Source organism: Limanda limanda, chromosome 21 (assembly GCF_963576545.1).
Source record: "Limanda limanda chromosome 21, fLimLim1.1, whole genome shotgun sequence".
Classification (NCBI taxonomy): domain Eukaryota; kingdom Metazoa; phylum Chordata; class Actinopteri; order Pleuronectiformes; family Pleuronectidae; genus Limanda; species Limanda limanda.
Window position 1 is genome coordinate 7,516,253 of NC_083656.1, and position 11,939 is coordinate 7,528,191.

The 11,939-nt window shown below is 43.1% G+C and overlaps 2 protein-coding genes and 1 long non-coding RNA gene across 3 annotated transcripts; all 3 read left to right on the forward strand.

The window, feature by feature from the left end:
• Positions 1 to 766: 766 nt before the first annotated feature.
• On the forward strand, positions 767 to 2,137 carry LOC133027929 (gap junction gamma-1 protein-like). The gene has a single exon (XM_061095102.1). The coding sequence runs from the start codon at positions 767 to 769 to the stop codon at positions 2,135 to 2,137; it is 1,371 nt and encodes a 456-aa protein (XP_060951085.1).
• Positions 2,138 to 6,024: 3,887 nt separating this feature from the next.
• LOC133027384 (uncharacterized) lies at positions 6,025 to 6,480 on the forward strand. The gene is made up of 3 exons (XR_009683272.1): positions 6,025 to 6,060; positions 6,286 to 6,325; positions 6,437 to 6,480. It is a non-coding gene; the product is annotated as an uncharacterized LOC133027384 (long non-coding RNA).
• A 358-nt stretch (positions 6,481 to 6,838) lies between these two features.
• LOC133028099 (mucin-2-like) lies at positions 6,839 to 10,177 on the forward strand. Its single transcript, XM_061095297.1, has 5 exons — positions 6,839 to 6,917; positions 7,203 to 7,331; positions 7,440 to 7,578; positions 7,675 to 7,802; positions 7,919 to 10,177. The coding sequence occupies exons 2-5, from the start codon at positions 7,222 to 7,224 to the stop codon at positions 9,375 to 9,377; spliced, it is 1,836 nt and encodes a 611-aa protein (XP_060951280.1). The 5' UTR covers positions 6,839 to 6,917; positions 7,203 to 7,221; the 3' UTR covers positions 9,378 to 10,177.
• Positions 10,178 to 11,939: the final 1,762 nt, after the last annotated feature.

Sequence of the window (11,939 nt, forward strand, 5' to 3'; positions counted from 1 at the left end):
ATTTGGGGGGGGATCTTTTTTTTTATATTTAATTTTTGACATCTTGTTAAAAATGATGGACAATGTTGAATATATCTGTGTATAACTTTTAGCCTGAAGTGATGTTTTGTCAAACCAAGAGTTTAAAAATTCCTACTGTGACTGATAAAAGTGTCAATTTAGCACATTTGAGAAAATGGGTGCAGCAAATATTTGGAATTTTTGCTTTAAAAGTAGAATGAACTTTTTCAACAATATCTAAATAGTTGACGGGTAATTTTCTGTTGGTCGACTTATCAATTAATTTATTAAAAGCTAATTTTCTCGTTTATTAGAATAATGTCTTTCATCTTTGCAACATCAAAGGCATCAAAGGAACCTATGGCCACTGACTTTATACAGATACAACAACCTCTCGCTTTGATGTTTTCATTGTGTATCCAATGCCTTGGAGGTCGGTGAAAGCGAAGTAAGGAGCTGCATTTGGGGGGGGATTTTCTCTGTACATTTTATATACTGTTAATGCTAGGCTTGGTAACAATGGAAAAGCTAGAGGAGGCTACACTTTAAAAAAGGCAACCGCTACGTCCCATACATCCCATCAGCCCACAAAACTGAATTGTTCTTACCAGATATTGTTCTTGTCTTTTACTGGTATTTTGCTGTCAGGAGACCTAAATAAATTGTGAATATTAATGTGGATAGTAGTTAAAAAGTAAACCATTTCTGCTCTCTCCCCAGGTGAGTAACAGGAGGTGTTTGTCGCTGTAGCTTCTGTGCCACTACCATGAGCTGGAGTTTCCTGACTCGTCTGCTGGAAGAAATCCACAACCACTCCACGTCTGTGGGCAAGATCTGGCTCACCATCCTCGTTGTTTTCCGCATTGTGCTGACGGCTGTAGGAGGAGAGTCCATCTACTATGATGATGGCAAGTTCGTCTGTAACACGGGTCAACCGGGCTGTGAGAACGTCTGCTACAACGCCTTCGCTCCGCTATCGCACGTCCGCTTCTGGGTCTTCCAAATCATCCTGGTGGCCACGCCTTCACTCCTGTACCTGGGCTACGCGGTCAACAAGATTGCTCGGGCAGAGGAGCGGGCTGGCAGTGGGGGAGTTAGTGGATCATCACGGAGGAAACCCCAGAAGCTTAACCTTGGGGGAAGAATGCAGCACAGAGGTATTGAAGAGGCTGAGGACAACCAAGAGGAAGACCCGATGATCTATGAAATGACAGAGGTGGTGAGCGATGCTGCAGCAAAAGGAGACAGTGGCGAAGAACAAGTAAAGGTCAAGGCGCGGCATGTTGGTCGCCAGCGTATCAAAGAAGATGGGCTAATGTGTATTTACGTGTTTCAGCTCTTGGCCAGCGCTTTGCTGGAGGTTGCCTTCCTGTGCGGTCAGTACTTCCTGTATGGATTTGAAGTACCTCCGACCTACATGTGCTCTAAACTTCCCTGCCCTCACAGTGTGGACTGCTTTGTGTCTCGCCCCACTGAGAAAACTATCTTTCTCCTCGTCATGTATGTCGTCTCCATGCTCTGTCTGGCTCTCAAATTATGGGAGATGCTTTACTTGGGCATCGGCACCATCTGTGAGATTGTACGCACCCGCCAGGTGCAGCTCCCCGATGGAGAGTTGTACGGACTGTCACATGACCATGGAGCTATGAAAGAGGCCGGATTGGGCGGAAGGGATTATCACAGCTACCCTTATTCTTGGAATGCATCAACAGATCAACCAGGGTACAACATTGCAATTAAGCCTTCTATGGTATCTACAAAGAACCACGACAAACCACTGCTCATCACCGACATGGCTAATGCTAAGATGGCATGCCGACAGAACCACGTAAACAATGCCCAAGAGGAGCTTCAGCACTTCTCCAGAAATGAAGATGACTTGGGCAGAGAGGGGATGGAGGATGCCTCCAGATGTGTCATCAGTCCAGCTCAGAAAAAGCTGGAGGCCGAGTGTCCGGCCTACCAGCACCTTCAGAGCCACAATGATAATAACCACAGCATTCCTCACCGCGATCGTAAACACCAGCAGGTCCACAAACACACCTCCAGCAAGGCAGAGGCAGACAGTGGCAGCAGCATCAGCATCAACAGTAGTAACAGCAAATACGGAGTGGTGAAGGGTTCCCTGTTTATCTGAAGGACAGGCTTTGACTTTATGTTTTTCCTAAAATCAGTTTGTTTTTTTTTTACTCCTCAGATCAACACATATTTACATATGTATATCTTGTATTAAATTGTACACTTAACGCAAGTCTATTCCAAATAAAATTGGGTGTTAACAATTATCAGCTTGTGCTTTACAATTGTATTTTTATCTTCAGGATTACAATTTGTTTAAGTCTCTCTGGAGGATGTTCATGTCGACTTCAATTTAGTATGGATATAAAGTGCAGAGGCAGCTTTACTGAAACCTATGGTGCCTTATGTAAACAGCCAAAGAGCTGCTACCCACTGACATTGGCTAAATTGACAGTTTTTCTTGTTTTCTCTTTAATATATTGTTAAATCTATGTTAGGCAAAGTTTAATGACCATAATTTGTTGTTCGTAGTATTTTTGTTGGCCTGTTGCTTTTAGACACGTGATGTTTGTGCCATGAAGGTTTTCTCAACCTTTCTTTAATCTGGCATCTGGCCTGGGTTTTTACATTTTTTGTATTTGTCTGAAAACTTCCTTGTTATTGATACATACTTCACTTTCAGATTTTCACATTGAAATGCCATGAAGCCCAGCATTGTTTAATTTTGTCAAAAGTAGTTTTATGATGCATGTTTTGAATAAAAACTTTATATTTGTCTCACATTGTGACAGTGTTGTCGTCATTAAAGCTTGTAAAACCTTAAACAAATTAATAAATTGAATCCATTTGAACATATAGATTACAGATGATAAGTAGAGACAGTTGAAGGTGCCACTTTCTTCACAGGGATGACTGTGTGTACAGGCACACTGCCCTCTGCTGGATGGGGAGGATAAGATTTCTTTTTTTTCTTGAGTGAGGCTCAAGAGTATTTACATTATCACATTTTACCCCCTGTTGAAGGAGCAAACTGATATAATTATATATATGTATGAGAGAGAAGTTAAAAAAAAATGGCTAAGTCACATAAGAACAACCTATTGTCTGTTCCATTGTTTAACCATCTCTGTAACTGAGTCAGAATGAATCGCACTCGATAACCATCTCAGCAAGCAAGTGTTGAAACTGACAGGGAAGTTGCTGCTTGATACACCATCATTTCGAAAACAATAGTGCAACCCATACAAACCAGAATTGAGTATATGCCTATTAGAGGCTTTTCTGATTTATGTTTTTTAGGCATATTGCATATAGTTGCCCAATTTTATCCATTTTACCTGATATGTTAATCTTATTTTCAGGTCCTAAATGACAAAAGTATGAACGTGTGTCAAATAAAAGTCACTTTTATTACTATAGAAATTATTTCATGATAGGAAAAAAAGTAATTCATTCAGATATTAAAATAAAATAAAAGGTCGTGGAAATAGTTAATAAGTAATAAGATTAACTAGTGGCAAATAAATTAAATTAATACAAATGCAGTCTGCTGCTTGTTTCCATGTGATGTCCTGAGGCTGCCCCCTAAATAAAATCTTTATTATCCTTCAAGGGCAAATTGATGTACAACCAGCAATCAGTGCAAGACAAAAATAAACCAATATATACAATGTAAATAAAACACAATATAAAAACCTTATAGACTAAGCAGCAGGGGAATATGAGCTTTAAATAAATGTATTGATAAGTCGACCAACATAAAATTACCCGTCAACTATTTAGATGTTCAAGAAACATTTCATTCTACTTATAAAGCAACAATTCCAAATGTTTGCTGCACCCATTTTCTCAAATGTGCTGATTTGACACTTTTTTCAGTCACAGTAGGATTTTAAATTCTTGGTTTGACAAAACATCACTTCAGGCTAAAAGTTACGCACCGATATAATCAACATTGTCCATCATTTTTAACAAGATGTCCCCCCCCCCCCATACAATCAGCCCATAGACTGTATGGAATCAGCTGCGCAGACCGGATGTGACGAGCTCCTCGAACGCAGCGCTGTACCGGAAGTGATCCGCACTCTACGTTGACGTCTCCAGTGTTTTTAAAAAAGCGGCGGTTGCTCCTCCACCTATTCATGAACCACTTGCTGCCGTTTCTCTGGCTCAGCTCCTCGGAAAGGTCCCACGACGGAAGTGCCTTGTTGTTGTTTCCCCCCACAACCCGGACAACGTGGAAGCTCTCTCCCCCCAGACGACCGATCCCCGTAACGAAGCAGCCAAACGCCATTTTTGTGGAGGAAAGCCCAGCTAGCATAGGTGGGCTAATGCTAACCAGCCGCAGCTAAGTGTGCTAGCTCAGGAGCGAGGTGCAGAGCTAGTGCGTGTTGTTGTCACGCTGCGTGTGTTTCCTGCACAACTTTAATCACTGGCGAAAACCCTTAAGTCAATCGTACCTTTGAGAAGTCTTTAAACTTTATTATGAGCAGTAGACCTTTGTTTTACTTTCACTTAATTAAGTTAGTTATATCATATTTTGACCAAACAGAGGAGATTAGAACAGAAGTTAGAAATAATAAGAAAAGCAGCTGTTGTGTAAGTGTTGCTAGACTCTTAATATCAGGTTCTTATTTTGAAATGTTTATATAAAATGTAATAGAATTGTAAATCCTGCTACTTTTTACAATCCTGTCTGTCTTTGCAGGTCAGTTTTACCATTTAATTAATATGTTGATCGTCAATTCTGTTTTCTCTTGTTTACGCAGGATCCTGGTGCTTTACAGTAGAGCTGTGAGCTCCTTCTCTGCCCCAGGATCATGCAGCAGTATGCAGAGGAGAGAGGCCTTCTGGGAAAACTGTGTCCTGGGGACAAGAAGCTCGAGGGGAAGAACTTCTATTTGGACAACTTGAAGAAACGTGCAACAGCTCTGCTTTTGGAGGCCATATCTCTTTTAGGAGGGGTGAGTTTGTTTCAAGATTGTGCGCCTGTCTGATCAAATGAAATATCCAATCTGACAGCATGCCAACACGTATTGGTTTCTAAACCAAGTTAAAATGTTTCAACATTAAAGTAGAAACTAATGAGTCGATGTCTGTTTCTCCTCCTGCTGAAGAAAATCGAGAGTTTTCTACACAAGGATGTGAGCTTTGTTGTGACTGGAAGCCAAGAGGGTCTGCAAGAGGAGAGGAGTGGGGTGACCAAGGGACGGGAGAAGGCAACAAATGAAGAAACCCAACAAAAACCCAAGAGTGTCCTCATCAGCGAGAAACAGCAACCAGTAACTCCTCGACCGACGGTACTGAACATCAGGCACATACGTGTCCAAAACCTTTTTACATCCACTGATCAGGCTCGCAGGAGTGTCAAAATTCATTACTTAAATATTATCATGGTGATTTAAGCTGAAAATTGCAAATGAAAATAATTGAACACCTAAAAGGCTGCTGTTTAATACTAAACCCTGCATGTTTTTGCGTTTCCAGGCATGTGGCAGCCGAGGGAAAGCTCTGCTTGAAAAGGCCATTCGCAACAATGTAAGTCAATGCAGTCAAAACATGTTTTAATCTAGTAGATCTTCAGGCTGTATCTTTTATTTTGTGGGTATTGGTGATGTTGCACTGAAGAGAGACGTGGTTTGTGATTCTGATGATTCTGTTTTGCAGGAGCGACTGCAGGCGAACAGTGTTCTGGCCAGTGCCCGTTCGTGGGGAGTGAAGATTTTGTTTGTGGACGGTATCCTTTTTGTAATAACTTTAATACAAAGATGGATTCCACATAAGAGAGTTAAATGTCTGTGTTCAAATATGTACTGCTGTGAGGCCCTTCTCACAGCAGGTGGCACCCTCCAAGTGTTTTGTCCTTACTGTGTGTCTTACTAATAGAGGCTGAAGAATTCGGCTGTGCACCAACACAGAGCTGTCACATTCTTGAAGCACAAAACCGTGTTTGTATTGTTCCTTAATGTGGTGTCAGATGTGATTTTGTACCTGAAACAACTGACACGAGAGAGTTTCAACGTGAGGCACAGGAGACCTGAGGTAAGATTTCACTTAAAAAACATCCAGACATAACAGTTCAATATAAAGAAGTCAAGTAAGTAAAGTAAGTGAGTCGATAAAAAAGGCTTAAGGTTTTGAAGATTGGCGTTCAATTAAATCAGCGTCCATGAAAAGGAGTAATGAATAAGTAATACAAAAACTACTATGACATAATGCACATCTGCATTTGTTCTTTAATATTAATGAGTCCTTTCTTTATTGCAGCGGACTTACGCCAAACCACAAAGTTCTCCTGTTGTCAAAGGTTGGTTTATGTTTTGTGTTTACTTTCCAAATATTCTGATTCTGTTGGTGTAAATGTTTGAATTAATGTCATTGTTTTTTTGTGTTCTCCTCCTCTTCCCCTGGCACACAGCTGCAGCTTTAAGAACTCCATACCTTAAAATCGAAGACTCCAGCAGGTGAGTTTCAGTCAGTGAAGTTTCTGTTGGTTTATTTTCTCCCAAGAAAGGAGTGACTTTAATTCAAGTGCAAAGTTATAGAGGAGAAATGTGCTTAAGGTTTGCCTCAGTCCATATAGTGGTTGTTTAGTATCAGATTCAGTTCCTTTTTTTGCAGTTGAATCATAGTGACAGTGAAACTACAGTCACCTGTCACTGTTTCTACCCATCATACCCCACTGGGTTCTATTTGTGGCGGTTTGCATTTCAGCCCAGGCGATTTTCCTAATGGAACCTGTTAAGAAGTCCTATCATGTAATGTGACAAGGCCCCCTGCCCTCCAGTTGATGCCTCTCTCCAGGAGCCTTGTGCTCAGGCGGATACGATGTCTACTCGATGAGACATTGCAGGCGTCACTGCCAGTTCCTCCAGGGGGACCTCTCTCTGTGCGAACAGGTCTTTTCATTTGCCCTCTCATTTCAGTTAATTGAAGTGCTCTGGCTAATGTTTAGACCCTGGCAATGAGAAACTGAACCCGTGACATCTGAAAGGGTTGAACAGCAGGGCAGCAGGGGTCAATCTCAGATGTGTTCTCTCATTTGCAGAGTTGCAAAGTATGAAATAATACCCATGTGAGAGTTTGATAATAATCATAGTCGTAATAATATTATGATGAATTCAAATAGGCAGTCTTTTTTAATTCTTTTTATTTTACTAACTTACTTTTTGTCATCTAACCAGGAAATACAAACCCCTGCATATGCAGTCTACCACCTTCCCATCGCTTTGCTACTCGGGCCGATTCAGTCCCTTTGATCTTGCTCCTCCTCGATTTGAAAATCCGACAGAAGAAGGAGAAAGTAAAACGAGGTTTGTTCAGCTGTGGTGGAGTCGATATTTCAGAGCTACAGACAATTTTTAAGTTTCAAGTTCAACAACTGATTTCTCACAAATGTTGTTTTATTCTTTGTTAATTAGGGAGACGAAAAAAGTTGAAAGCAGCATTCAGGACAAATCCCAAACGCCGCTCCCCTGTAACCCTGCACCGTGGCGTCCGCGCAAAAAGGAAACCGCGTACTGCGAATGCTGTCATCAACCCTTCACCAATCTGGAGGAGGTGGAAATCTTTTGAGTCTTTTCTTATTAGTATTTGATAGATTTGCAAACATCGTGTGCACAGTCTTTGACATAATCTTTGATCGGGTCTTTGCAGCACTTACAGTCGGATCAGCACCGTATGTTTGTGCTGGATCCCTCCAACTACACTGTGGTTGATCAACTTGTGGCTGAGATGCTCCCAGGATTCAACCCTAGTCCACCTGAACAACCAGAAGAAACAGAGTGAGTTTGATGATTACGTTGTAATGTTGGAATGCAGTGATGCTTTTGCTGTTTGGTTTTTCACTAGAAAACAGTGTCTTTCTATAGTTTGATCATTTTTCATGTCTTCCTCCTAGACCACCAAGTCTGCAGCTCATCCAGGACGTCTGTGAACTGGAGCCTCTCACTGATGGCGAGACGGAACTTGCCATTCAGGCCCTGCGCAGACAAAGTTCATCGTCCATAATCATCTCCAGTTCTACCGCGGGTCGTCTTACCATTGACCCTGGCAGCCCATCGCTAGGAGTTCTGTTTCCCGTCGCAAGACCAGCCACACCACCTGCTGACATCCAGCCTTTCACTCCAGCTGAGTGCCAGCTCCCGGATATCCAGCCCCAGGTTTTGAGCCCTGTCATGCCTCTATTGGATGTTCAACCACAATACCACGCCTCACCCAGCCAGCAGCCATCCTCTTGTCCTGATACCCCTGATACTCCATCCGTTGACCCTTACTCTCTGCCCCCTGTCCTCAGCCCTCAAATCCCTTCCTGCATTATGGAGCTGCACAGCCCGTACTCCGAGCCGCCTGTCCTCAGTCCTCAACAGTACATCGAAGAGGAAACTCTGGAAGTCAGTGAAAGGGATACTGCGGAGAGTTTTTCGGACTCTGTCTCAGCTGTCACGGTTCCCATCACCGTCTCCCTCCCTTACACTGCAGCTGAGACAAATGCAGAGGTGGAAGATGGTTGTTTAGCATTGAGTGGGATCATATTTTCTGGCAGTGGTTCGGTGTGTGATAAACTGGTGTCATGTCGATCCCAGTCATTGCCTCGACAGTCAGCTACAGCTCCAAACCACAAAAAACGCTGTCGCTCAGCCAGCCCCGAATGTAACCGCAGCAAAAGGAGTAGGATTACAGCGAAATGTAACTGGACTGAACAAGGGTTGATATCTATAAAACCAGAACGTGACATTAGGCCAAAGTGTGGGGGGTATTCATTATTTGACAAGGCCTCTTGTCAGATAACACAGTGTCCTCGACAGCAGGTCTCTTCTTCATGCACGGGGGAAAAACTTGATTCTTCAACATTTTGTGTTCCAACTGTGCAGAATTTTCCATGGGAACCGAGTCAAACTGACATTTTGGGTCAAAGTAACGCACGTGTAACAACTCCTTCAAATACAAAGACTTTTGAACCACAGCTTCAGCTCCACTATGGAGAATCTCTCAGTGCGTTTTCCAGCCAAGACTCTCAGCGTTCACTATCCCACTCTACCTCCGTGTGCATCGAGTCGGCCCTCATCCCTGACTTGGCTGCGCTCTCTCCATCGTCATCTGACTCTGACTGGGAGTGTGACCTGCTGTCACGGCTGGGCCCGGCCTCGGCGACACCTCTTTTGCCCTCTGAGCAGAGCTGTGTTGTCGACAACGAGCTCCTCCATAAGCCGTGCAAGTGGATGCAAGACACCAGCTACGAGTCACGTCTGCACACGGCCCTCCAGCCGGCGACCCCATCGACCTCACTGTGTGGGGAGGAAATGGACCCATCAGTGTTTTCCAGGACTGTGATACAGATTGTTCAAGTTCAGCACTGACTATTAATCTGGTGATTGTTCCAGAAAACTAGAAGAACCACCACTGGGAGCAGTAAGTGTCGGACTCTGCAGCTGCTTATTCCACCTCGAGGAACAATGTGCAGCACTTAAGCTCTTCAAAATAAACCACTGACGTGTACATTCAATAAATATTTAAAATTGAGTGCAAACTAAAAGGTAACGCTCAACTGTTTTTAGGTCGTGCACATTTGTATTATTGGTTGTAGTAGATGCATAGTGGATCCTGCATCCTCGCATGCATTTAAAGAGCTTCCATTATCATGCTTACTCTCAACCTGTAATTCTCCTTGTGCACAGAACACGAGCAGTTTCTGTATATTGTGCTGACTGCAGCGTTTCAGCAGCAATGTCCGGGAACACACGTTGGTACTGAGAATTTAACGAGGCTTTTCTGAATGGGGGCATTACTCAATTACTGTAAGTGCTGCATCTGGATCAGATCCCGATTGCACCGGCGTAGATGGTCAAACGGGCGAGAGGAGGCCTCGCACAAGGTGCAAGACAAACTGTCTAATTAATGTGAAACGACTTTTCCTCCCTTCTGAAGGTGGGCCAAAGAACCTGTTCCGCTGTAGTGCACTGCAGCTACAGGAGCTTTATTATCCTCACTTCTCGGTGTAGGAAATTTAAGGTCGCGTGCCATTAAAGACTCACCACAGCTCATCATAGCTGACAAAACTCAAATCGAATGTCACCAAGAAATCTCACCCAGTTCTCGTGGGGGAAATGTGAAGTGAAACCTTGTGTGGTGTTTTTAAATAAACGTTTTTAACCTTAAACAGTTCCTGCTGCGTGTCTCATAACAAGTTGTTGCTTCAGGAACATTGCAGCTGTGCTGAACATATTTCTTCCTGTGAATAAATGCTGAGGGTGCTCCTAGAGTAAGGGAGGCAAGGATGGAGCAAGGGCAACAGCGAGGTCGATGTGTTCTGTTTGGCTCCTCATCCCGGCGTCCAGCTGACACTAACAATATTTGATATCTAATCTCGGTGCCGTGTTGCGTAACCTCGTAACTTTCTAGATTTGTTGGACTGACAGGATCCTTTGTTGTGAGCAGCACTGGACAAAACCACGCTGCTTGTCACAGGAGGAGGGAGAACAACAACAGCCTTTAACTTTGCAGACTTCCTGGCTGCTGTGTGCTGAATAGACTTTGTTGATAAGTAGAGGGAAGTGTGGGGAAGTACGTCTGCTGAGGGTGTAGCTGCCAACAGGGAGTTGAGTGTTGGTGAGATACAAAGCTCAAAATCTCAAATATTCCGGTCAAAGTATTTGGCTCCTCTGCCCACTGACTCCCGTTGGACAATGATGCCTTGCAGTCGAACGTCTGTGGTGATGGATTACAGTCTGGAGCAGAGAATCAGATACATTTTCAAATTATACATTGTTCAGAATCTCAAGCTTGGTGGTCATCCTCTGAGACAAGGAGACAGTGGATCGAGAGGAGAATGGGAGAAAAACATTCACCAGAAGTCACCAGGGTCAGACCGCTGCTCACTGATATTCATGTATGCGCCTGTTGATAAGATGTTGAAGAAGAGTTTATGACTTTGTGCAAGAGGCCGGTGGAGTCGTTACATTTTAATCTTTCGCTCCAATGTTTCTGAACACGTTAACTCGAGAAAGCCACTCAAGTTGGTACAAATGTTCACTTGGACTCAAAGATGAACTGGTAAGATGTCCAAGGTCATAGTGACCTCATGAATCTGGAGAAGTGTATGAAGAATGAAACTGCACTGGTTTGGCAGTTATTCTGTAACAAACCCTCAGTTGGGTTATATTTAAAAGGAAAAAAAGATTTATGAGCATCCGATTAATTTAAAGGAGTTAAAGAAATAGTGATTTATTTTGCATGAAGATATTAAACATAGGAAGATAAAATACAGTTTTTCAGTTTAGTTTTTAAATCATCAGAGGTGCGCCTGTCGACCCCCATGTGCTCTTTGGTCCAAGATAAACGACTCCTTGCAGCCTCCAGGAACACAGGAGTGGGTGTGTGTGTCCTTGTACTTATTTGTGAGGATCATTTTGAGCATAGTCCCTACAGAGTGAGGACATTTTGGGAAAGTTATAACATTTTGGCAGGTCCTCACTTTTTGAGGGTTAAGGTAATTAGGGTTAGGCTTTTAATTTGGGTGGTTAAAGCTAGGTGCTACAGGATACATTATGCCAATGAGTGTCTACACTAAGATACATGTAGATGTACAAAAGTGTGTGTGCATGTCTTTCTATAATTATGAGGGCTTATTTTGGTTCAATACCATCAATGTGGGGATATTTTGGTTGGTCCTCATAAATTCAAGTGCTTTTATGGTAGATGTTAGAGTAATAATTAGGGGCTATGGTTAGGGTTAGTTTTGTTGGTTAGGGTTTGCCTATGGGGCTGGGGAATCAGTATGCCAATGAGTGTCCTCAGAACTATAGAGAGATGTGTGTGTTTGTGTGTGGGTGGGTGTGTGTGTGATTGGAGGAGAGAGAGAGAAAGAGAGAGAGAGCGGTGGAGCTCGTTGACACCGACACACACCTCGCAGCTGGATCCGA

What these genes read in the sequence shown, in the direction of transcription:
- LOC133028099 (XM_061095297.1), top strand. Translation starts at nt 7,222, where the DNA reads ATGCAGTCTACCACCTTCCCATCGCTTTGCTACTCGGGCCGATTCAGT. An exon ending in CCTTCACCAATCTGGAGGAG is followed by an intron (nt 7,579 to 7,674) that starts GTGGAAATCTTT and finishes GGGTCTTTGCAG; the next exon opens with CACTTACAGTCGGATCAGCA. An exon ending in GAACAACCAGAAGAAACAGA is followed by an intron (nt 7,803 to 7,918) that starts GTGAGTTTGATG and finishes TCTTCCTCCTAG; the next exon opens with ACCACCAAGTCTGCAGCTCA.
- LOC133027929 (XM_061095102.1), top strand. Translation starts at nt 767, where the DNA reads ATGAGCTGGAGTTTCCTGACTCGTCTGCTGGAAGAAATCCACAACCAC.